Source organism: Myodes glareolus, chromosome 3 (genome assembly GCF_982192425.1).
Source record: "Myodes glareolus chromosome 3, mMyoGla1.1, whole genome shotgun sequence".
NCBI classification, from domain to species: domain Eukaryota; kingdom Metazoa; phylum Chordata; class Mammalia; order Rodentia; family Cricetidae; genus Myodes; species Myodes glareolus.
The window spans coordinates 104,890,166-104,913,698 of NC_142028.1; the positions used below are offsets into that span (position 1 = coordinate 104,890,166).

A 23,533-nucleotide genomic window follows, 5' to 3' on the forward strand; every position below is an offset into this window, starting at 1 on the left:
TCCCTAACCCTGACTTTTCTTCCTGGCAGGTAGATGAGTTATTACTAAATATGTATTTGGAAACAAGATCGAAATCATTGAGGGACTGGCAAAGGCTTTAGGAAGTCGAAGGATGCTTTTGAAGCCAGATTTCCTGGCTTGAGGCTCTGTTCTCAGACCACCCACAAAAGTTAATTGTTCATTAAAGACCTTAAAAAAAGACCTTTTAAAAATTCTACTGGGAAGATGAAAAGAGTCAGAGCAGCAGAAGCAGTGGGCAGGACTCACGCCCATCTGAGGCTGCGCTTTATGGGAAGGCTAAACAACATGATATCTCAGAGTAGTCAACAAATTTTGACTTTTCGTCCTCCTAAGGAGCTAATTTTATAAGCTAAACCCTTTGGAGTTTTCCAGAGAATAGTGTCTACTCAAGGGAAGAATTTATTAGGTGGTAAGACCTAAGAAGAAATAAGAAATTATTAGGCTGAAGGCGTGGTTTTTGAAATCATTGTCTTTCAACCTAAACCCACTGCTTCAAAGTTCGTCCACACCACTGAGTAAGGACGGGGAATGAAAGCAGAGGGCCAGCATGGCCTGGTGACACTTCCTCTGAGGGGTCCCAAGGCTGTGAGCATTCTTCACACATGGCCAAGTGGCCAGCCTCATGAATCTGAGAGCAGGAACGCACATGGGAACCCACAGCTCTCTTCTCAGAACAAGGGAACAGGCTGCTCCATGGAGTGACAAGAAGACACTGCATCCCCCCACACCCCACAGGGAACTTTGGCTTCTTCCTGGGCTTCCCAATCAGATTTCATAACAGAGGCCTGACGCTGGAAAACCATGGATAGCGCTACTTTTTCATGTGAGTAAAATGAGACCCAATGTGGCTGGAAACAGAAGAATGTAACACTAATTGCTTTATTTAATAGTAAGCCACTGTCAAGGTCACTGAAATTAGGCTGCCACAGAAATTATGTAGGAAAATGATACAGAGTGCATACAATTGAATTGCCTCTTTATGAAAGGTATGGTTTACATTTAAGAAGAAAAAAGCATTTCGTTAGATGCCTTTTCTTTAAGTCTGTTTTCTGTATGATTCAGTCATAGATGTATAGAAATTTATTCTCATGGAACATTCACGTAATTGGTAGCTTTTCTGTTTTCTTTTTCCAGGTCTCTCTCTCTCCCTTTTGAGGCTGCAATTACAGGCAGGCAGTCACAGCTTGCCAGGGTTTACTAGATTCTGGGCATCTGAACGCTGGTTCTTTTACTTTCATGGTAAGCTCTTTGACTGCTGAGCCACCTCCTCAGCCCAGCAGTTTGTTTATAAAGACAGTAGTGTTCTATTCAGATCGGCTGGATCAACTACAGGAATACTATTGCACTGAAACGCAAACCCACTTCTTAGTAGTTTGACTCATCATTTTTAAGTTAAAATCGGTGCTGATTGGGTTTTTTGTCAACTTGACATACGTGAGGGTCAGTTGAGAAAAAGGATCTTCAACTGAGAAAATGACCCCTTAATATTTGCCTGTAGGCAATCCTGTGGGTTGCTTTCTTGATTAATGATGGCTATGGGAGGGCCAGTGCACTGTGGGTGGTGCCAGCCTGGGCAGGTAGTCCGTGGTACAAGAAAGCAGGCTGAGCAATCTCTAGGAAACAAGCTAGTAAACAATGCTTCTTCATTATTACTGCTTCAGTTCCTGCCTTCAGGCTCCTGCCTCGAGTTCTCACCCTGACTTCTTTTGTTGAGAGACTGTGATGTAGAGGTGTAAACCAAATAAACCCTTCCCTCCTCAAGTTGCTTTCTGTTGTGGTGCTTCATCACAGCAATAGAAACCCTAATTATGACAAAGTACAATACTGCATTTAGAACCATGTCTAGTTCATATTATATAGATGGAAATAACACAGCTATTGGTAAATTGCATCATATATTCTATTTTAAGAAACTGCTGGATAATCATTTGCCCCAGTTTTGAGGAACTATGGTTTTACATATTGTGAATAATTCCAGTGTGGATGAACTATTTAAAGTTAGTCAATCAACCAGCATCCATGCAACTAGAGAAAAAAGTTTTCATGATGTGCCAGTTTTTAGAGGAATATGTATTTAATTTTAGACTTATTAAAATAGAAAACAGAAGATAACCCACAAATGTTGACAACCTAAAATATTTACACACTTAATTTTCTGGAAAGATTTTGGTAATACATGCAGCCATACGCAGAAAAAAAGGCAAAAAAAACCAAAATTTAAACTCCTTTCTCTAGTAACCATACTTCTGGATTATGAATGATAAAAAGGTATTGTGTGGTTTATTGCATTATAATAGTATGGCATTTAAAAGAACCAAGTAGGCCCCTACAGGGAAATGAATAAATTATTAAAAAATAGTTCTAAGAAATTATGACATATCTACTATAATTATGAAAGACAGAAAATGAGGAAAAGTCTTTTCTAGTAACACAAGATGCTGTGTGTAACATGGATGTGACAGTGTGGGGACAGGAATTTATGGAGTGATTGCATGTCTTCCAGTGTGCGGTGATGGGTGCAGGCAAAACTGAACTGAGTTTAAGTCAACAGTGATTGTATTTTCTTTCTGGTAATAAACTTCCTCTAAGGGAACAAGCCTGACAAACATCGTCACTTGCTTCCTGAGAAGTGACATCACGACCACCAGACAAGTCTATGCATAGGTGACAGCAAGCACCGCAGGGCTAAGCCTCTAACAGATATGCTATTACTAGTCCTGGCTTTCCATGATGCTAAGGAAAAAGATGTTTTCTAGGAGCTTCCACAAAGAAAAAGCTTCCTGGGCCACCCCAGGGTGGCTTCAGGAATTGGCTCCGTTCAGAAGAAGGGATTCTTCTATGTTGAAGTTACTACTCCACTCTTAGAACACCAGTTTTTTCCTCATAGAGGCCTGGGCTAGCTAGGATGAGCAGGCACTGTTACCTCCTCCACAGGTTGCTGAGCATGGAAAGAAGTCCGTTTCCCTCCATCGGTGGATGATAGGCTGGTAGAAGATGAACTGGACCGTGCTGTCTGCAGGCCCCGAGTCATGGATCTGCAGGAAGAAGACAGGAAAGTTGGGAGTATGCTGGGAGCGGGGATGGCTTCTGGTCCATGGTAACCTTGGTGGAGAATGCGCACTGTATGGAGGTCTTGGCTATGTGAGGGTCTGAATGGTCCTCAAGTGGGAAGGCACCGTTACTCACCCCGTTATGTATCAGAGAATGTTTCTCAGGATATTCTTATCATCCTTACCTCTACAGAGCTGATAACTTAGAAGTATGGTGAAATCCCCATTGGCAACTCCACCACAGTTCCCTTCCTGCCTTTATTTCTATCTTCCTTGATACTGACTATAGAATTATGTGGATTTCTAAACATAGTTTCAGAATGGTCATGTAGACTTTCAGTCCCAGCACTCATGGGGCAGAGGAAAGAGGATCTCTAGAACATGAATTCTAATTGTTTTTAATAATAAAAGCCCAGAGTCAGATATAGGGTTTAATGCTGACGATCAGAGAAGCAGAGTGGCCAGCCACTAGAGAGTTCTTACCTCTATCAATGCTCAGACCAAACGGGCCATCCTGTCTTCAGACTGCTTCCTCAGACTGCATTCTCAGACTGACTACTTCCTCAGGCTGCTTCAGACTGACAGTCTAAGCTCCTGTTTCCTCTCGCCTTCTATCCCTCTCTCTGCCCAGCCATACCCCTTCCTGTCTCCACCTCCCTAGTGCTGGGATTAGGGGTGTGTGATTCCAAGTGCTGGGATCACCTTTGTGTGAGCTCTGTGTCTCTTTTAGACTGGATCAATTTTGTATAGCCAATGTGGCTTTAAGCTAACAGAGATCTGATCTGTCTGCCTCTACCTCTTAAGTGCTGGGATTAAAGGTGTGTACCACCACTGACTGGCCTCTATGGCTAACTAATGTGGCTAGCGCTGTGTTCTGATCCTCAGGCAAGTTTTATTTGTTAGATCATAAGATCTATTTGTGATCAAATATTGAGTTCATGGGACAATCAGAGCTATGTAGAGAGACTCTATCTCAAAAACAAAACTAAACCAGAAATAGACAATTTATTTTAAGGAAATTATAAATGCCATACACTGCAGAAAATGACAGATATTATCTGTAGTTGAGAAGAAAAAAAAATAAGAATTAAGATGTTTTTCCCATTTAGGGACATACATGGGTCTTCCTGTCAGTGTAATGATTCATGTATGTGAATGTGCTAAGTCACCAGTTGGAAGTTAGTTAAGTGCAAATTCTTGGGACCAAGCCCAGAGATTTAGGCAATTCTAATGTAGATATTCCAGAATACCAAATGTCAAGATACCGAGTTATAAAAGCAACTACTTTCAAATAAAACTGGTGCTTTTGGAAATTAAAACTTGTTTTTAAAAGAGGGAATATGAGACAGTTAATTTTTAATGGTTCCTAAAATTACAAGGTTGAGCAAACATACTTAAACTACAGGAGAAGAAAAAGTGCCTAACATGAACAATGAATTTCATGAGGATTGACTGATGTGATGATCAATATTTACACTGCCGGGCCAGGCTTGGACTATTTGTTATATTAAGAGTGGTTCCAGGAATAAAGGCAGAATTACTTCTTACTCCAGCTATATACTGGAATGTATATTGTAATAATGAGTAGAAAAGCATCAGCGTCCCGCTGAATTACAGCCTAAGCTGTTGAGTGTTCTTAAGTCTCTCTAATGTCCCAGGCTGCCCCCCGCCCGTTTTTTTTAAAGTTTATTAAAATATAAAAGTTTCCATTTTCGCCCCTCCTCCCAACACCCTCCCACTCCCCCCACTCCCTCTCCTCTTCCCTCTCCATCCCTAAGAGCAGTCAGGGTTTCCTGCCCTGTGGGTAGTTCAAGTTCCTCCCCGCTCCCTCCAGGACCAGGAAGGTGAGTATCCAATCAGACTGGATCCCCAAAAATCCAGATATGCAGAGGAAACAAGTCCCAGAGTCATTGTCAATGGCTTTTTAGAAAGACTTCGGGCCAGCCACATTCAGAGAATCCAGCCTCCTCCAGAGAATCTGGTTGGATCAAGCGCTCCTTCAGTCCCGGTCAACTGGCCTTGGTGAACTCTCATTAGATCAGTTGCCTTGTATCAGTGGGTGATCGCTCCCCTTGCGGTTCTGATTTCCTTTTTCATGTTCTTCCTCCTTCTGCTCCTCCTTTGGACTTTGGGGGGCTCAGTCCGGTGCTCCAATGTGGGTCTCCTTCTGCATCGCCATTCACTGCCGGATGAAGGTTCCCTCTGATCTTGCCCTCCCTGCTCACGTTCTTCTTCCTTCTGCTTCTTGCTTAGACCTAGGGAGTTAAGTCCAGTGTTCCAATGTGGGTCCCCGTCTCTATCTCCATCTATTGCCAGATGAAGGATCTATGGTGATAAGCAAAATATTCATCAGTATGGTTATGGGCCAAGGCCAGTTCAGGCACCCTCTCCTCTGTCCAGAGAACAATCTGGGGATCTCTCCTTGGACCTGGGATCCCATTTACAGTCAAGTCTCTAGTAAACCCTAAACTGACTTCCACAGTTGAGATATATTCTTCCCTGAACCCATATCTATCCTTCCTCCCTCCCCCCCTCCCAGTCCCCCGAGCATTTCCCATTCCTCCCCTGATCCCTTCTCTCTAACCTCCTCCCCTTCCAACTACCCTCCCAACCCCCCCATGCACCCTTGGTTACCTGGAACTCTTGTCTATTTCCAATCTCCAGGAGGAAAACTACCTGAATTTTCTTCAGGTTCACCTCCTTATTTAGCTTCTCTAGGATCACGAATAATAGGCTCAAAGACCTTTAATTATGGCTAGAATCCACTTATGAGTGAATACATACCTTATTCCTCTTTTTGGGTCTGGCTTACCTGACTCAATAAAGCGTTTTCTTTTTCTTTTTTTTTTCCTTTTCTATTTATTTATTTATTTATTTATTTATTTATTTATTTATTTATTTTTATTTAATTTTTACTGGGAACCCCTCAAGAATCAAGTCTCCTGCAAACCCTAGAATGGCTCTCTTAGTTGTGACATAAACTTCCCTGCTCCCATAACCATCCTTCCTCCCTCCCCCCTCCCATTCCCCCAAGCCATCCCCAATTCTCGCCCTCTCCCCTCTCCCTAACCATCTTCCCTTACTTCCACCCTCCCACCCCCCATGTACCTGACTTTGCTTGGCAATCTTGCCTAGTTCTATTATCCAGGAGGATAACTCTATAAATTTTCTTCAGGTTCACCTTCTTATCTAGCTTCTCTAGGATCACAAATTATAGACCCAAAGACCTTTAACTATGGCTAGAATCCACTTATGAGTGAGTACATATCATATTCCTCTTTTTGGGTCTGGGTTACCTCACTCAGTAAAGCGTTTTCTATTTCCATCCATTTGCATGCAAAATTCAAGATGTCATTGTTCTTTACCGCTGAGTAAAACTCTAATGTATATATGTTCCACACCTTCTTTAACCATTCTTCTATTGAGGGGCACCTAGGTTGTTTCCAGGTTCTGGCTATTACAAATAGTGCTGCTATGAACATAGTTGAACAAATGCTTTTGTGGTATGATAGGGCATCTCTTGGGTATATTCCCAAGAGTGGAATTGCTGGGTCCTGAGGGAGGTTGACTCCCAGTTTCCTGAGAAACCGCCACACTGATTTCCACAGTGGCTGCACAAGTTTGCATTCCCACCAACAATGGATGAGTGTTCCCCTCATTCCACATCCTCTCCAGCATAGGCTATCATTGGTGTTCTTGACTTTAGCTATTCTGACAGGTGTAAGATGGTATCTCAAAGTTGTTTTGATTTGCATTTCCCTGATCGCTAAGGAGGTTGAGCATGACCTTAAGTGTCTTCTGGCCATTCGAAGTTCATCTGTTGTGAATTCTCTGTTCAGATCAGTACCCCATTTTTTAATTGGGTTAATTAGAGTTTTAGTGTCTAGTTTCTTGAGTTCTTTGTATATTCTGGAGATCAGACCTTTGTCTGATGAGGGGTTGGTGAAGATCTTCTCCCAGTCAGAAGGCAGCCTTTTTGTCTTACTGACAGTGTCCTTTGCTTTACAGAAGCTTCTCAGTTTCAGCAGGTCCCATTTATTCATTATTTCTCTTATTGTCTGTGCTACTGAGGTCCTACTTAGGAAGTGGCCTCCTGTGCCTATATCTTGTAGACTACTTCCCACTTTCTCTTCTATCAGGTTCAAAGTGGACAGATTGATGTTGATGTCTTTAATCCATTTGGACTTGAGTTTTGTGCATGGTGATAGATATGGATCTATTTTCATTCTTCTACAGGTTGACATCCAGTTATGCCAGCACCATTTGTTAAAGATGCTTTCCTTCTTCCATTGTATACCTTTAGCTCCCTTGTCGAAAATTAGATGTTCATAGGTTTGAGGGTTAGTATCCGGGTCTTCTATTCGATTCCATAGGTCAACTTCTCTGTTCTTATGCCAATACCAAGCTGTTTTCAATACTGTAGCTCTGTAATAGAGTTTGAAGTCAGGGATAGTAATGCTTCCAGAAGTTCCTTTATTGTATAAGATTGTTTTGGCTATCCTGGGTTTTTTGTTTTGCCATATAAACTTGATTATTGTTCTCTCAAGGTCTGTGAAGAAGTTTGATGGGATTTTGATGGGGATTGCATTGAATCTATAGATTGCTTTTGGTAGAATTGCCATTTTTACTATGTTGATTCTCCCAATCCAAGAGCAGGGGAGGTCTTTCCATTTTCTGATATCCTCCTCAATTTCTCTTTTCAAAGGCTTAAAGTTCTTGTCAAATAGGTCTTTCACTTCCTTGGTTAGAGTAACCCCAAGATATTTTATGCTATTTGTGGCTATCGTGAAAGGTGATGTTTCTCTGATTTCCCTCTACGCTTCTTTATCCTTTGTGTATAGAAGGGCCACTGATTTTTTGGAGTTGATCTTGTATCCTGCCACGTTACTAAAGGTGTTTATCAGCTGTAGGAGTTCTTTGGTAGAGTTTTTGGGGTCTCTTATGTACACTATCATATCGTCAGCAAATAACGAAAGTTTAACTTCATCCTTTCCAATTCGAATCCCCTTGATCTCCTTATGTTGTCTTATTGCTATTGCTAGAACTTCAAGCACTATATTGAAGAGGTATGGAGAGAGTGGACAGCCTTGTCGCGTTCCTGATTTTAGTGGAAAGGCTTTGAGTTTCTCTCCATTCAGTTTGATGTTAGCTGTCGGCTTGCTGTATATTGCTTTTATTATATTTAGGTATGATCCTTGTATCCCCAGTCTCTCCAACACCTTTATCATAAATGGGTGTTGAATTTTGTCAAATGCCTTTTCAGCATCCAATGAAATGATCACATGGTTTTTTTTTTTCTTTCAGTTTATTTATATGATGGATTACATTGATAGATTTGCGTATGTTGAACCATCCCTGCATCTCTGGGATGAAGCCTACTTGATCATCATGGATAATTTTTCTAATGTGTTCTTGGATTCGGTTTGCCAGTATTTTATTGAGAATTTTCGCATCGATGTTCATGAGTGAGATTGGCCTGTAATTCTCTTTCTTGGTTGTGTCTTTGTGTGGTTTTGGTATTAGGGTGACTGTAGCTTCATAAAAAGAGTTTGGCAGTGACTCTTCTGTTTCTATATTGTGGAATACATTAAGGAGTATAGGTATTAGCTCTTCCTGGAAGTTCTGGTAGAATTCTGCATTGAAACCATCTGGTCCTGGGCTTTTTTTGGTAGGGAGATTTTTGATAACAGCTTCTAATTCTTCACGACTGACAGGTCTATTTAGATTGTTCACCTGGTCTTGGTTCAACTTTGGTATATGGTACTTATCTAAAAAAATGTCCATTTCTTTTACATTTTCCAACTTTGTGGCATATAAACTTTCGTAGTAAGATCTAATGATTCTCTGAATTTCCTCTGTGTCTGTGGTTATGTCCCCCTTTTCATTTCTGATCCTATTAATTTGCAAGTTCTCTCTCTGCCGTTTGATTAGTTTGGTTAGGGGTTTGTCAATCTTGTTTATTTTCTCCAAGAACCAGCTTTTTGCTTCATTGATTCTTTGGATTGTTTTCTGTGTTTCTATTTTGTTGATTTCAGCCCTCAGTTTGATTATTTCCAGTCTTCTACTCCTCCTGGGTAAATCAGCTTCTTTTTTTTCTAGAGCTTTCAAGTGTGCTGTTAAGTCTCCAATGTGTGCTTTCTCCATTTTCTTTAATTGGGCACTTAGTGCTATGAACTTTCCTCTTAGCACTGCTTTCATAGTGTCCCATAGGTTTGAATACGTTGTGTCTTTGTTTTCATTAAATTCAAGGAAGACTTTAATTTCTTTCTTTATTTCTTCCTTGATCCAGGGGTGATTTAGTAGTTGGCTTTTCAACTTCCATGAGTTTGTTGGCTTTCTGGGGGTACCATTGTTGTTGAATTCTAATTTTAATCCATGGTGATCTGACAAGACACAGGTGGTTACTAATATTTTTTTGTATCTGTGGAAGTTTGCTTTGTTACCAAGTATGTGGTCAATTTTCGAGAAGGTTCCATGAGCTGCAGAGAAGAAGGTATATTCTTTCCTATTTGGGTGGAATGTTCTATAGATGTCTGTTAAGTCCATTTGATTCAGTACCTCCAATAAATCTCTTATTTCTCTGTTAGGTTTCTGTCTGATTGACCTGTCCATTGGTGAGAGAGGAGTGTTGAAGTCTCCTACTATTAGTGTGTGTGGTTTGATGACTGCCTTGAGTTCTAGAAGAGTTTCTTTTACATATGTGGGTGCCTTTATATTAGGGGCATAGATATTCAAGATTGAGACTTCTTCCTGATGAATTGTTCCTGTTATGAGTATGAAATGTCCATCTCCATCTCTTCTGATTGATTTTAGTTTGAAGTCGATTTTGTTAGATATTAGAATGGCCACACCCGCTTGTTTTTTAGGTCCATTTGCTTGGAAAACCTTTTCCCAACCCTTTACTCTGAGTAGGTGTCTGTCTTTGTGGTTGAGGTGTGCTTCTTGTAGACAGCAGAATATTGGATCCTGTTTTCGTATCCAATCTCTAAGTCTGTGCCTCTTTATAGGTGAGTTGAGTCCAGTGATATTAAGTGATATTAATGACCAGTGATTGATGACTCCGGTCATTTTTTTGGGTAGTAGAGTGTATGTGTTTTCCTTCTTTGAGTTGTGCTTGTGAAGGGTCGCTAGATGTCTGAGTTAATGTAGGCAGTGTTGGGAATGTTGGATTCCTTGGGTTGTGATTTTCCTTCTTATATTCTCTGTAAGGCTGGATTAGTAGCTACGTATTGTTTAAATTTGTTTTTATCCTGGAATATTTTGTTTTCTCCGTTGATAGTGAACAATAGCTTGGCTGGGTAAAGTAGTCTGGGCTTGCATCCATGGTCTCTTAGTTTCTGCAGTACCTCTATCCAGGGCCTTCTGGCTTTTATGGTTTCCATAGAGAAGTCTGGTGTAAGTCTGATAGGTTTACTTTTATAAGTTACTTGACCTTTTTCCTTTGCAGCTCTCAATATCCTTTCTTTAGTCTGAATGCTTTGTGTTTTGATTATTATATGGCGAGGGGATGTTTTTTTCTGATCCAGTCTATTCGGTGTTCTGTATGCTTCTTGAACCTTCATAGGAATATCGTTCTTTAGGATGGGAAAGTTTTCTTCTATAATTTTGTTGAGTATATTTTCTGGACCTTTGACATGCAATTCTTCTCCTTCTTCTACTCCTATTATTCTTAGATTTGGTTTTTTTATTGTGTCCCACAGTTCCTGAATGTTTTGTGATGAGAATTTGTTGGATTTGCTGTTTTCTTTGGTCAGAGTGTTTAATTTCTCTATGGTGTCCTCAGAGTCTGAGATTCTTTCTTCTATCTCTTGTATTCTGTTGGTTATGCTTGTTTCTGAAGTCTCTGTTCGTTTACCTAGATTTTCCATAGCCAGCCGGCCCTCGGTTTGTGATTTCTTCATTGACTCCATTTCAGTTTTCAAATCTTGAACTGTTTCCATTACCTGTTTGATTGTTTTTTCTTGGTTTCCCAGAATTTCATTTACGGATTTACTCATTTCTTCAAACTTTTTGGTATATTTCTCTTCCATTTCTTTACTCATTTCCTCAATCTTTTTGTTATACTTATCTTCCATTTCTTTACGGCAGATTTTCACCTCCTGTTTAAGTTCCTCTATTATTTTCATAAAGATCCGCTTAGAGTCGATTTCTTCTATTTCTTCTGGAGTAGGGTGTTCAATTCTTCTAGTTTCGAGCTCCCTGGATTCTGGGGATGTCATGTTGCCTTTCAGGTTGTTGGAGGAATTCTTGCATTGGCGCCTGCCCATCTCCTCCACTCTGGATGAAACTCCTCAGCACTTTCTGGATAGAACTCCTCAACACTCTCTGGGTAGGACTTCTCAGCACTGTCTGGATAGAGCTCCTCAGCACTCTCTGGGAAGAACTCCTCAGCAGTGCAACAGGGCTAGCTGGTCTTCCCAGGACCCGGGAGACAAAGGGCCCGCAGCAGTGGGGGGAGGGAGGGGTCCCGTGGAACACCTAAGACCCTGCAGCAGAAGCTGAGGGGGGAGGAGCTGTGCTCTCTTCCCGGACAGGCAGGCTGCCCAGGCGAGCACCCACTCACCTCTCTGGGAAGAGCTCCTCCCCCCCCCCGCCCTTTTTTAGGGTAAACTGATGGAACTGGTTTTCAGACTATTTTAAAGCTGGCCCTACCTCGCTACTGCTCACCTTGGTAAGTAGCATAAACACCCAGAATACAGGAAAAGTAGAAATAGTGGATAAGAAGAGATAAGAAAATCTGCAAGTGCCAAACTCTAGACTGACTTTAGCGTTTAGATGAGCAGAGGGGACTGTTCCTTCAGAAAGTCTGGGAGAGGCCGAGAGGAGAGGGACAGAGAGGGCAGGAACACACAGTCCATGTCATTTGACACTGGAACCCTGATCAGTGGACCTTTAAGATCCTTTCCTTCCGGGCAGTGGTGGCCCACGCCTTTAATCCCAGCACTCGGGAGGCAGAGGCAGGCCGATCTCTGTGAGTTCGAGGCCAGCCTGGTCTACGAGAGCTAGTTCCAGGACAGGCTCCAAAGTCACAGAGAAACCCTGTCTCCCCCCAAAAACAAACAAACAAACAAAAAGACCCTTTCCTATTGGAGTAAACACTGATAAACCCATCTTCAAAAAAAAAAAAAGCATCTGAAGGGATAGGGACTTTCCCAGAGGAGTAGAGGAGTGCATCGCCTGTATATCAACACCAGTCCACCACAGTCCCATTTATCAGACATGGTACCCAATGGCTGGATTAGGGATCCAACATTCGTCTCATTATTGTTTGATTGTTTGAACTCTGACATCCCCTCACTTCCTTCAGAGATGTGATAATCATGCAGAAGCTATTAAACGAGGCCTCTCAATTGAACCCAGTACCTCTGAGACATTGGGAGAAAAAACTTTGAGAGCTCTTTTCTGTCTTATTCTCCCCTGATATGGCATATAAAGTATATGATATGTTTCTATCAACTCTAACCCACTGAAATCACACGGGTGCTTGCTGCTCTGAGAGCATTGTAACCTAGATAGTTGACACTGTGGGTACAGGTCAAAGACTCACAGCAACAACCCGTTGCTCTTTTGCCCCTAACTGCAGTTGTGGCAGGTTAGGGGACCCAGGACAACCGGCACCCTATCTGCCACCTATTTTGTTAGAGTCTTTTTGAGAATTCTGGCAATGGAGACCTGGGCACACAATGATGGGATCAGAACTAGTTATGGTTAAAAAGAGGAAGCCTTGACCTGGAATATCTACATGGTGTCTAGTTGCCTTCAGGTCTATTAAAAGGACAGAAAAGATGGAGCAGGTCCTTTTATAGGCAACCTAGAAGCTACTGATAAAACCCTCTGTAGCCTAAGAGGAGGGAATGGATGACGGGAATGGAGTGTTTTGGTGTCTGGAGGGATGGTTGGCAGAAGGAAGGAGAAGTAGTGGCTGCAGAAGAGTGTTGTCCGGGGTGAGTTCCATGGAGAGGGTAAAGAGAGAGGGAAGGGTCTGAGGCTAAGAATTTATATTTGAACAGCTCAAAAATGAAAAGGAGCCTTTTCAAATGGATTAACTTAATCATGAGAATGGAGAGCACTTGCTTCATAACCTTGCTTGTTTTGTCCACATGTGAAACATTTCTGCTTTTCCTTTCTGCATAAGTCATGGTTTCTTTTTTGTTTGCGTGTTTGTTTAACAGTGACAGTGAAGGCCAGCACTTACCAAATTCCTATCAGGGCTGAAATACTTTTATTTATATTAAATTTCATCTTGTGACTGTGTGATTTTCCTCATTTAAGTTACAATGAGAAGAATGAAGCTCGGAGAGGTTCATTGATTTGTTCAAGGCTGCACAGCTAAGACAGAGCAAAGTAGTATTTGAATTTGGGTCTATGCATCTCTGAAACTGCTATTCTTTTTAGGGTACCACCCATCTCCACAGAGGTGGCACGATGAAACGTGCATTCACCTTTTTCCATACTCGCATTCCTTTTATAATGTTTCTTTCAATTTTCATTTTATAGTAGAGACAAGTGTCTAAAATAAAGATAAGTCCAACGTGATGTGTGTCTTAGGTGGTCTAGCGGTTGCTCATGGAGATGGGCCAGCCCTAGCTCTTTGTTCTGGTTTTCTTCATTCTGGATCTCTCAGGCCTTGTTATCATTAGCTCTGCAGTTTCCCCAACCCTGATTCCTCAGACATCACGTGCCGGTCCTCAAGAGTATTTGCAAAGCTTCAGTTTGACACCTTAGAATGTTGGTGCAGGGAGCCGAACACATCTGGTGTATGAAATTTTGACCTCCTTATGCTAATAAGAATAAAAAATGTTCCGGACCAATCTCTTCTTCCTCTAATTGTAACATTTCAGGGATTCCAATTCAGCTGAAGGACTTCCCACACTGAAAAACGAATGGGAAGGCTCATAGTTGACAGCATCTTAAAATGGAGCTGGACAGAGGCACAGTGTGTGTGGGGAGAGGAACTGGTTGACCTCTGAGTCTGTGTCCAGCTCAAGGAAAGAAGGAGACACCATGAGCACACGAAGATAGGATCCGTTCATGGTGGTCCCCAGATACCCTGAAAGCACCCATTCCTTCTCTCTTGAGAAAAGGGTGACCTGTTAGCTTCCCTATGTTACCCAGTTAAGTACCATCCCCTCCTCCGCCCAACTGACGCCAGAGCCTCTACCCCAGACAGACAGGTGGCACTGTTGGCAGGCAGCAATCCCCTCACCCACTATGCTGCAGTGAAGCTGCTACTCTGGATGCACAAAAGGAGCCTTGGGTGAGTGGTCACCCAGCGTGTGAGCTGACTGGGTGGCAGTACTCTTGGGGCAGTCTGTCTCCCTTGTGACTCGGGATGGCATAGGGATTGTGGGAATAAGTCAGCCTACTTCCTAGAACAAAGAGAAAGGGGAATAAAACCCAGGTACCTGCTTCTTAACTATCTTGGTCTATTGTATCTGAAAGGGCTATTTTTGGCAATTGGCAGAATACTACTTTCTCAGAGTGAGAAAAAAAGTTTTAAATGCTTTTGTTTGAGTTTTCAGTGACAGGCAACAGAACCAAGTCTTTATAGAACCAGGTGTCTGGGAATTAAGTGGGGGACTTCACTGCCCCTCTCCATAGTCTGCCACCTCACGGTCCTCTTGATCATCATTTTTCCTTTGCCATTATTTCCAATGTTTGGCATACAGTAGGTGGTCAAACAGTTGCTAAATAAATTGATGTATAGGTGAACAAATAACATATGTGTGTGTGTGTATGCATATATACACATAGATACAATATATATGTGCATACACACATATATATGTAATAGATAGATAGATAGACAGATAGATGAATCATGGTCCCGTTGAGTAAGCTATTATTTGTGATAAAGTTTTAGGATCACTCACATTTTCAATATATTTGACAATTATTTTAAAGACATTGCTTAGCTCTTCACCAAATGATATGTCTCATGAAATGAAACAGAACATTAAAAAGCAATCTCTGCCTAAGACCACTCTCTACCCTTCTTCAAAGGCTACCTCTTGTGCTGGCAAGATGGCTAAGATCATTAAAACCCTTGTTGAACAAATCTGACAATCTGAGTTTGATCCATGGAATGCAAGCTAGAAGGACACAACTGAATTTTGAAATTTGTCTTTGAGCCAGGCAGTGGTGGTGCATTCCTTTAATCCCAATATTCAGGAGGCAGAGGAAGGCTGATCTCTGTGAGTTAGAGGCCAGTCTTGTCTACAGAATGAGTTCCAGGACAGCCAGGGCTGTTACACAGAAACCCTACCTCAAAAAATGAATAAATAAATAAAGAAAGAAAGTTGCCTTTGACCTCGACACATGTACTATGGCACATGTGAGCATGTACAAACACACATAATATAACAAATAAAAAACTATCTCCATAGGCAGGATAATATTCAGAAAAGACTTGTAAGAAGTGCTAGTCATATAAAGAATCGTGCTGGGATTTTGATGGGAATTGTGCTGAATTTTTAGGTTGCTTTTGGTAATATGATCTAATTTTATCCCCGTGATCTCCTTTTGTTGTCTTATTGCTCTCACTAGAACCTCAAACACTATATTGAATAGATATGGAGAGAATGAACAGCCTTATTTTGTTCCTGATTTTAGCAGAATTGCTTTGAGTTTCTATTCATTTAATTTGATGTACACCATTGGCTTGCTTCATATTGCTTTTTATTATATTTAAGTGTGTCCCTTGTATCCATGATATATCCAAGACTTTTATCATGAAGGGGATGTAGATTATGTCAAAGGCTTTTTCAGCATTTAATGAAATGGCCATGTGGTCTTTTTCTTTCAGTTTGTTTATGTGGTGGATTACATTGACTGAGTTTTGTATGTTGAATCATCCCTGCATCTCTGGGATGAAGCCTACTTGACCATGATGGATGATCTTTTTGATGTGTTCTTAGATTCAGTTTGTGAGTATTTAGTTGAGCATTTTTGCATCAATGTTCATGAAGAAAATTGGTCTGTAATTCTATTTCTTTGTTGAGTCTTTGTGTGGTTTGGTTATCAAGGTGACTGTGGGCTCATAAAAAATTGGCAATGTTTTTTGCTGTTTCTATTTTGTGGAATAATTTGAGGAGTATTGGCACTAGCTCTTCTTCTGGTTGAATTATGTGCTGAAACCATCTGACCTTGGTTTTTTTGTTTCGGAGACTTTAAATTACTTAGGAGATAGGAGTCTATTTAAACTGTCTGTCTTGATTTAATTATGGTATGTGCTGTCTATCAAGAAATTTGTCCATTTCTTTTAGATTTTTACAGTTTTGTGGAGTACAGGTTTTTGAAGTATGACCTAAACTCCCAGGAATCTATAAGGATGAACCCAGATAAGACTCCAAACTACAGTAGATACCCAGCTTGAACCATCTTCTGTGACCAGACAAGACTTCCAGTGGAGGACCAGCCAGCCACACAACCTTTGACCTACATTCTCTATTGCCTATGGGATGTGCTGGGGTAAGGGTGGGAGTGGCCAACCAAGTGTGGTCTAGCCTGACGCCCAGAGAGCCTTCATCCCATAAAATGATAGAAATAGATGCAGAGACCCACAGCCAAACACTAGGCCAAACTTTGGGAATCCTGCTGAAGAGAGGGAAGAAGGAACAGAAACAGAGGAGGAGTAGAAGGGGGGGGCTGAGTCAGAGGAGAGGGGGGAGGGAAAACTGTCATCGTGATGTAAAAGAAATAAATTTTATTAAGGAAAAAAGAAGAGCTAGTTATCAGAAGAATGAAGCATGGACTCAGTCTTCCCACTGTCAGAAATGCCTGATAATTTTAACACTCGGAAATTCTACGATTAAATCTTAAAAACTAGTAGCTTTCAACTTAGACTTTATACACCTTAAAGAATTTTCAAGCACTTTGAAATTGTGAGCCTCAGTAGGGAAGCACATTGTTGGGAGCCACCTGGAGGCACAGGTGGTCCTGCAGTTTGGAGGTAGCCACGTGGGGCTGAGCAACCCTGCCTGCACCCTTGCCTGCACATGCTCAGACCAGCAGGATGGCATTAACCAATCAGGACAGCGTTCAAGCTGCTCCACCGTTTAAAAGCAGATGCCTCGGGACCCTACTTCCTCTCTCTAAGCTTTCTCTCGTCCCTGCTCTATCGTCCCTTCCCCCAATTTTCCTCAAGGGAATGCTCCAAATAAAGATGTGACCAGAGAAGGAATTCTCGTTTTTGGTGGGGTTCATTCCTGCTGGACAGGATGGCGCCCCGCAACTGGTGCTCGAAACTCCGGGACGCAGAGGGACCCTGACAACTACGCCGGGGGACCCTGAAAGCCCGGAAGAAAAAGCCAAGATCAGACACCAGCACAGAGAGCCTTGAATTTCAGAACTCTGAGAACATGGAGCGGTGAGTGACGTCGGTTGAAATCCCCAGAAAGGGGAGGAAAAGAAATGTAAAAAGGAATTTCAAAGGATAGGCCTAAATAGAAAAGAAAATACAAAAAAAAAAAAATCAAAGTTAAGGTATCTGAAAGAAGGTACAAAAAGCAACGGGGAAGAAAAATCCCTTAAGTTCAGTGCAGGTGGAGCTGAGAAAAAGCGAGGTTTACGGTTGGGAGATCCGCGGCTTCCTCCGTGCGTACTCGCTGATAAGAGACTCGGCGAGTTTGATCGTGTTCTAAGACTGCCTTCCCTGTTCTTAAAGAGCCACAGAGTTTCTGAGGTGATTTTCGCCTAATTTTGTTAAGAGAGCTCAGTCTCTGGCTCTCACGTACAAAAAACTTTAATTTTTGACTGAGAAAGACAAGCTGCTTGATCGTGCTGAGAGTGCTGGCGGCAGCCGGCCCGCCTTTGAGCGGTAATGCCTGATTAGAAACACGGAAGTGGGCCAGGCACGGTGGTGCACACCTGTGATCCCAGCTACTCAGGAGGGAGACGCAACCAGTTGCTGGCGGGGAGTTTGCTGGAGGCCTGCGAATAGCCAGGTCGCGGGCAGGCTAAAGTCCGTGTGACATCAGAGGCTATATGTCCCGGCCTTCTGGCGGGGCTATGGTTTTTGGAGGACTTTTTCAGCACCTGAGCGGACTCGCCTGACTGAGGCGGAAGCTGCGTGGTGAGCAGCGGCGCCATAGAAGGCAGAGAGGAGCTGAATCGGCTCTGCGGAAAAACTGTGTTTCCATAGCAACATGGGCGAGCGGGGAGGTGAGTTCCCAGAGAACGGGGCTCTGCGCGCAGGCGGACCGGGCAGGAGAAGCCCCTCCACGGGTGGGCGGATGCCCCCCCTCGCCGGAGCTTGAAAAAGACTCACAGCCGGCGGTGCGAGTTCATTGCCTGAGGTGAAAAGGCGAGCCCGCGCACGGCCCGGGGCGGGGCCATGCGGAGCGCGCCATAAGGGGCTTCAGAGGCGGAGCTATGGCAGCTGCCGCTGTCCGCTGCTGCCGCCCTCAGCCAAGGTCGCCAAGAATTCAGTCAGATAAAAACATTTGTCGCCAAAAATTCAGTCAGATAAAAACATTTATCCCCTAAACAACGTCCCTTCGTCAGCAGGAAGTAGCCAGATCGATGCTACGCCCATTCTCCCTTAAAGAACTGGTCGTGATTATCATAATAAAGGCATGTTTACCTGGTTACCGTATCCTAGGTAACAAAGAAAGGCGGACCTTTTGCCTGAGGCACCTGGTGAGATAAACAATGTTACCTAGAGGTTTTTCCATCTAAATAGGGGAGCTGGAGAGATGGCTCAGAGGTTAAGAGCACTGACTGCTCTTCCAAAGGTCCTGAGTTCAATTCCCAATGACAACTGCTTTGGTTTTTAAACAATAGAGGGGGACTACACTACCAGTGAAAGCTTCCCCCAGAGAAAGGATTTCTCTTGCATTCTATACACTTAATTTTTAATTCAAAATTTTGCTGGTACAGGCAAACAAGATTTGCTCTTTGAAACGGAGACATGCAAGTCTCTAAGTTCAAAACCAGCCTACTTCCAGTACTGATTGTGCTGAATTTTTACACTGAGAGTTTTTAATACTCTTAAATGTTAATTTGGGAGGAGAGTTTTGTTTATGTTTTTCTAGGAATGCTGACATACATCTGGATGCCAGCGAGACCGACCAGAGAGATAAAGAAGACGACCCAGTGGATGCTGAGTGTCCTGCTGTGGAAGATTCATGCGGAGACAGCAGAGATGACCTTCTGGGCGGTGCCAAGAGCAGCTGTTTCACACCATCGACTTGAGCAACACCCTGTGCAACCTCTTATCTCTTACTCTACTTTGCCTTTTCCTTCCTTAGGAATGGGTGGGAGCAGAGATATCCTTGGCATGCTGCGTCTAGGTGGGGACCAGATTGGAAAATAGTTTTGCCTTATTGCTCTTAAAGACAATAATTAGGGGGAGATGTTGGGAGCCACCTGGAGGCACAGGTGGTCCTGCAGTTTGGAGGTAGCCACGTGGGGCTGAGCAACCCTGCCTGCACCCTTGCCTGCACATGCTCAGACCAGCAGGATGGCATTAACCAATCAGGACAGCGTTCAAGCTGCTCCACCGTTTAAAAGCAGATGCCTCGGGACCCTACTTCCTCTCTCTAAGCTTTCTCTCGTCCCTGCTCTATCGTCCCTTCCCCCAATTTTCCTCAAGGGAATGCTCCAAATAAAGATGTGACCAGAGAAGGAATTCTCGTTTTTGGTGGGGTTCATTCCTGCTGGACAGGATGGCGCCCCGCAGCACATGATTTGCTCAGGGTGGCATGGGCTATGGCTCTAGCTAATGCTGCTATGACTTCAGGCAAAGATGCCTTTCTAGGAACATCAGAGGTCATGTATCCAGGAGTAAAATAATTCAAATCTGAATATAAGAGCAGAGCTGAGGCTAGGAGGACCATCACAGTGTTCAGGAGAAGAAGTACAAGGACTCAAAGGAGCAGAATAGAGACAGACATGGCAAGGGCGGAATAGCACAGAGCCATGCTCTGCAGTAAGAGTGAAGGATTGCTTCCTGATCCTCCACCTGAAGCCCTGCTGTCTGAAGGTATGAAGCCATGGAGTCCCAAAAGAAAGGCAACATCCTCAAACTAGCTCATTCCAATCCTCATGAGACTCTTTGCAGACTTGGACTGCTTTCTAGGGGACCCGCAATGTGTCCAGGTTGAATAGGAAGACGAATCAGTATGCAACCATTGACTTCTTTGCTTTCCTACAGTTGACTTCACTTTCCCTCTCAGGGTCCCTGGCTTAGAAAAATGATTTTTTAAAACCCTGTTAACATGGGATATGCAGTTGGGGAAGTACATTGTAGGTATGCTGTGGGAGCACATTCTGCTCCTCCAGCCAATAGCATTTAATATACCAGCCCACTTGGGTGTGGTCTCTTATTCTGTAAATGCAGTTGTAAAGCATGCCCTTACTCTCTTGCTTCTGGCTCTCTTTTCTTCCTTTTTTTCTTTGACAAGGTTTCTCTGTGTAACCACCCTGGCTGTCCTGGAACTTGCTTTGTAGATCAGGCTGGCCTCAAACTCACAGAGATCCTCCTGCCTCTGCCTCCTAGGTGCTGGGATTAAAGGTGTGCCCATCACGGCATGGCCCCACTTGCACCTCTTCCCAAGCATTTTCTACATGAAGGATGCTGAGACATGGGTGTTCCATAAACTTACTGGAACTCGTTATTTGCCCTTACTGATTTCTAGTCTTTACCTTAAAATACCTCATAGAATAAAAATACCTTTAGGGAACTTGATTACATACATAATTATACTCAATGTTTTCTGGGGAAAAATAGAAAGGGATTGTGTCTGCCTAACACTAACTGATTCCAAATGGGAATCACACACTTTGTATTCTTCCTGTAGAGTATTACAACTAACCATTTTTTGTGTTACCGTCAATGCTCCTTAACTTTGTGAAGTGATGCATTTGTTAACTAACACACATACAGCTACATCAACCCTTCCAAGTCTACACACAATTTAAATCACCATATACATGAGAAGGCATATAATCAGTGTTTGTTAATTTTCTGAAATTCATACCGAGCTGTCACATAGGCAGCATCTGGGACAGTGCTAGTCTTCTTACTGGGTCCCCTACCGCCAACAATCCACATCTCTGTAAACTGTCCTCTGCAGGAAATGACTGTCCTCCACTGGCCAGTGTATGTGTTCAGCTCTGCATATGCCTAGCCTTTCCTCTCTGGCTGAGTGCTCCCTTGACATTCAGAGCTCAGTGTTCCTCGTGTTTCTTTTCATCTAATCTGGATCATTGCATAAACTCTTCAAACAGGCAACCCCCAAACACATCCCAACACAGTACTTTCAAAATTAGAGAAAAATCAGAGCTTCTGAGAAGGGTGGACTCTTTCAGGGAGGGTGAGAACCATTTGCCAAATCTGCAGCTTCAGGGCAGAAACATATGGCACAGGAGGAAGGGTTTACAGCCCAACTGGTGACCCCCAGTGATTCACATATTGGCAGATGTCATGGACAGTCTACTTTCACATCTATTTCTTTTATAGGCCACACCTGCCAAATTGTTGCTGGGACACCAGTTGTAAACTGATCAGCCTGTGACCATCTTTAGAGAAGAAACTTTCTGCTATTGTGTAGAGCATGCATTGTGATTTGTTGACTGGCAGTTAAAAGCATTTCAAAAAGACAGGAAGGAAGTAATTTAATTCTATTTACTTTTATACACATTATCTCATTTAATACCCCATGGGGGCACCATTGGGAGTGGTCCTATTCTGTTACCATTTTATGAAGGAGTAAATAGGCTCAAGCAGATAAAGCATTATACAAGAGGTCACACAGTCAGTAAGCAGGGGAACACAGTAAATTCTAGAATGCTTACCCATCATAGCACACTAGCATGGCCAAATTTGCTTGTATAACCAATGTTTGGAGTTTAAATATTTTGGAAGACATGCTTCTTTAGAGAGAAAGATGAGTAAATGTAACTAAGAAAGTAAAAGTTCTATTCCCTAAAAAATGTAAAATATTGTGATAACAAATTGACCGAGACACAAATGACTGGAAGAATATGTCATGCCTATATATTGGAGGAATAACGTTAAAATGTCTACAAGACTACCTCATTCAAAATGACCTACAAATTCAATGCATCTTTATCAAAATCCCAAAGATAGCTTTCATAGAAATAAAAGATGATTCAAAAATTCATGTAGAACAGAAAACTTGAGTAGACAAAGCAATCTTGAATCCCAAACAACAAAGCTAGAAGCATCACACAACCTGATTTCAAAGTCTGCTACAGTGGTACAGTGATCAAAACAGCATTGCACTGGTGTGAACACAGAAAGAGAAACCAGAGGAACAGAATAGAAAGCCCACAAATTAACCCAGACATGTATGGTCAATATCCCTAATCATACAGAAATCATACAAAAATCAGCTCATACTCTTTCCTTCACAAAAATTAATGTAGATCCTAAAACTATAAACATGCTAGAAGAAACTGGAAATAGCTTGATGACATTAGTTGGTCTTAACAATGACTTTGGGAACTGTACTTCAAAAGAAAAGGCAGCAAAAGCAAAATGAAAAGATGATATTATATTAGACTAAAAATATTGTACACAGCAAAGGAAACACTCAACAGGAGAAAGAGAACATCCCAGAGAATGGGAGAGAACCATCAGTAGTCAATATCCAAAATACATCAGAAACACAACCGAACAGCAAAAAAATATAAATGACTCAGTTAAATGGGTCAACGATCTAAAAGGCACTTCTTCACAGAGGATGTGGAAAGGGCCGCCAGGCTTTAGACACCCAGCGGCACCAAACACGACGGTCACCTGTCATCTCATACTGACTGAGATGAAGGCTAAAGACCCGAGAAAGCCAAAGCTGGCGAAAAGGCTGAGAAGGGAGGCTGCCTGCTGAGTGTGGATGTATGTGCTGGCTCAACCAACCAGAAAAGAATTCCTCAGAAGGTTGAGAAAAGAGAAGTACCATGATGTGCTGTATGATGCGACAATCTCCATCTGGGTATGCAAGCAAAGGACATGAAGCGAATGAGGACCTTGAAGAGATGTCTGCTGTCTCATGTCTGTCATTCACAGCAGTCAAATATGGAGTCAACCTGTGTAAGCTGAGGTGAACTCCAACAGCTAAACTAGACAAATTTTAAAATGATAATCTCTACCTTTAGGTCTTTTATTAAAGAAACACAGACATTTATTTCATTATGAATCACTGGTGAAAGCGTGATTTTCTTTACATTTTTTTATATTTCTTAAATTACCTGGCTTATTTTCAAATTTGTATGAATACATTAAATATTTTACATAATCCAATTTAAGAATAACTTTATATTCATTTAATTCCAGATGTTTTCCAATAAAAGCTTAGGGGAAAAATAGACTCTTAGAAGGAACACAGAAAATGGAAAAAACTTTTGGCCTGGAGGAAAAGAAATGCGATTTCTTGTCCAAGGTTACCATGGGCAGAACCTCTGGTAAGTCCATCCTGAAGCCGAGATTCATGGTGAAT

The 23,533-nt window shown here is 42.3% G+C and overlaps 1 protein-coding gene and 1 pseudogene across 5 annotated transcripts in view; one reads left to right on the top strand and one right to left on the bottom strand.

The window, feature by feature from the left end:
- Adamtsl1 (ADAMTS like 1) overlaps positions 1–23,533 on the bottom strand; it is a 924,007-nt gene that overhangs the window by 201,950 nt on the left and 698,524 nt on the right. For all 5 annotated transcript variants that reach the window (XM_087904876.1, XM_087904875.1, XM_087904874.1 and 2 more), the window contains one exon: positions 2,945–3,056. In XM_087904876.1, coding sequence (XP_087761002.1) covers positions 2,945–3,056 — 112 coding nt within the window. The remainder of the gene's footprint in view (positions 1–2,944; positions 3,057–23,533) is intronic.
- Positions 18,185–18,374, top strand: LOC148122774 (Nuclear RNase P; annotated as a pseudogene).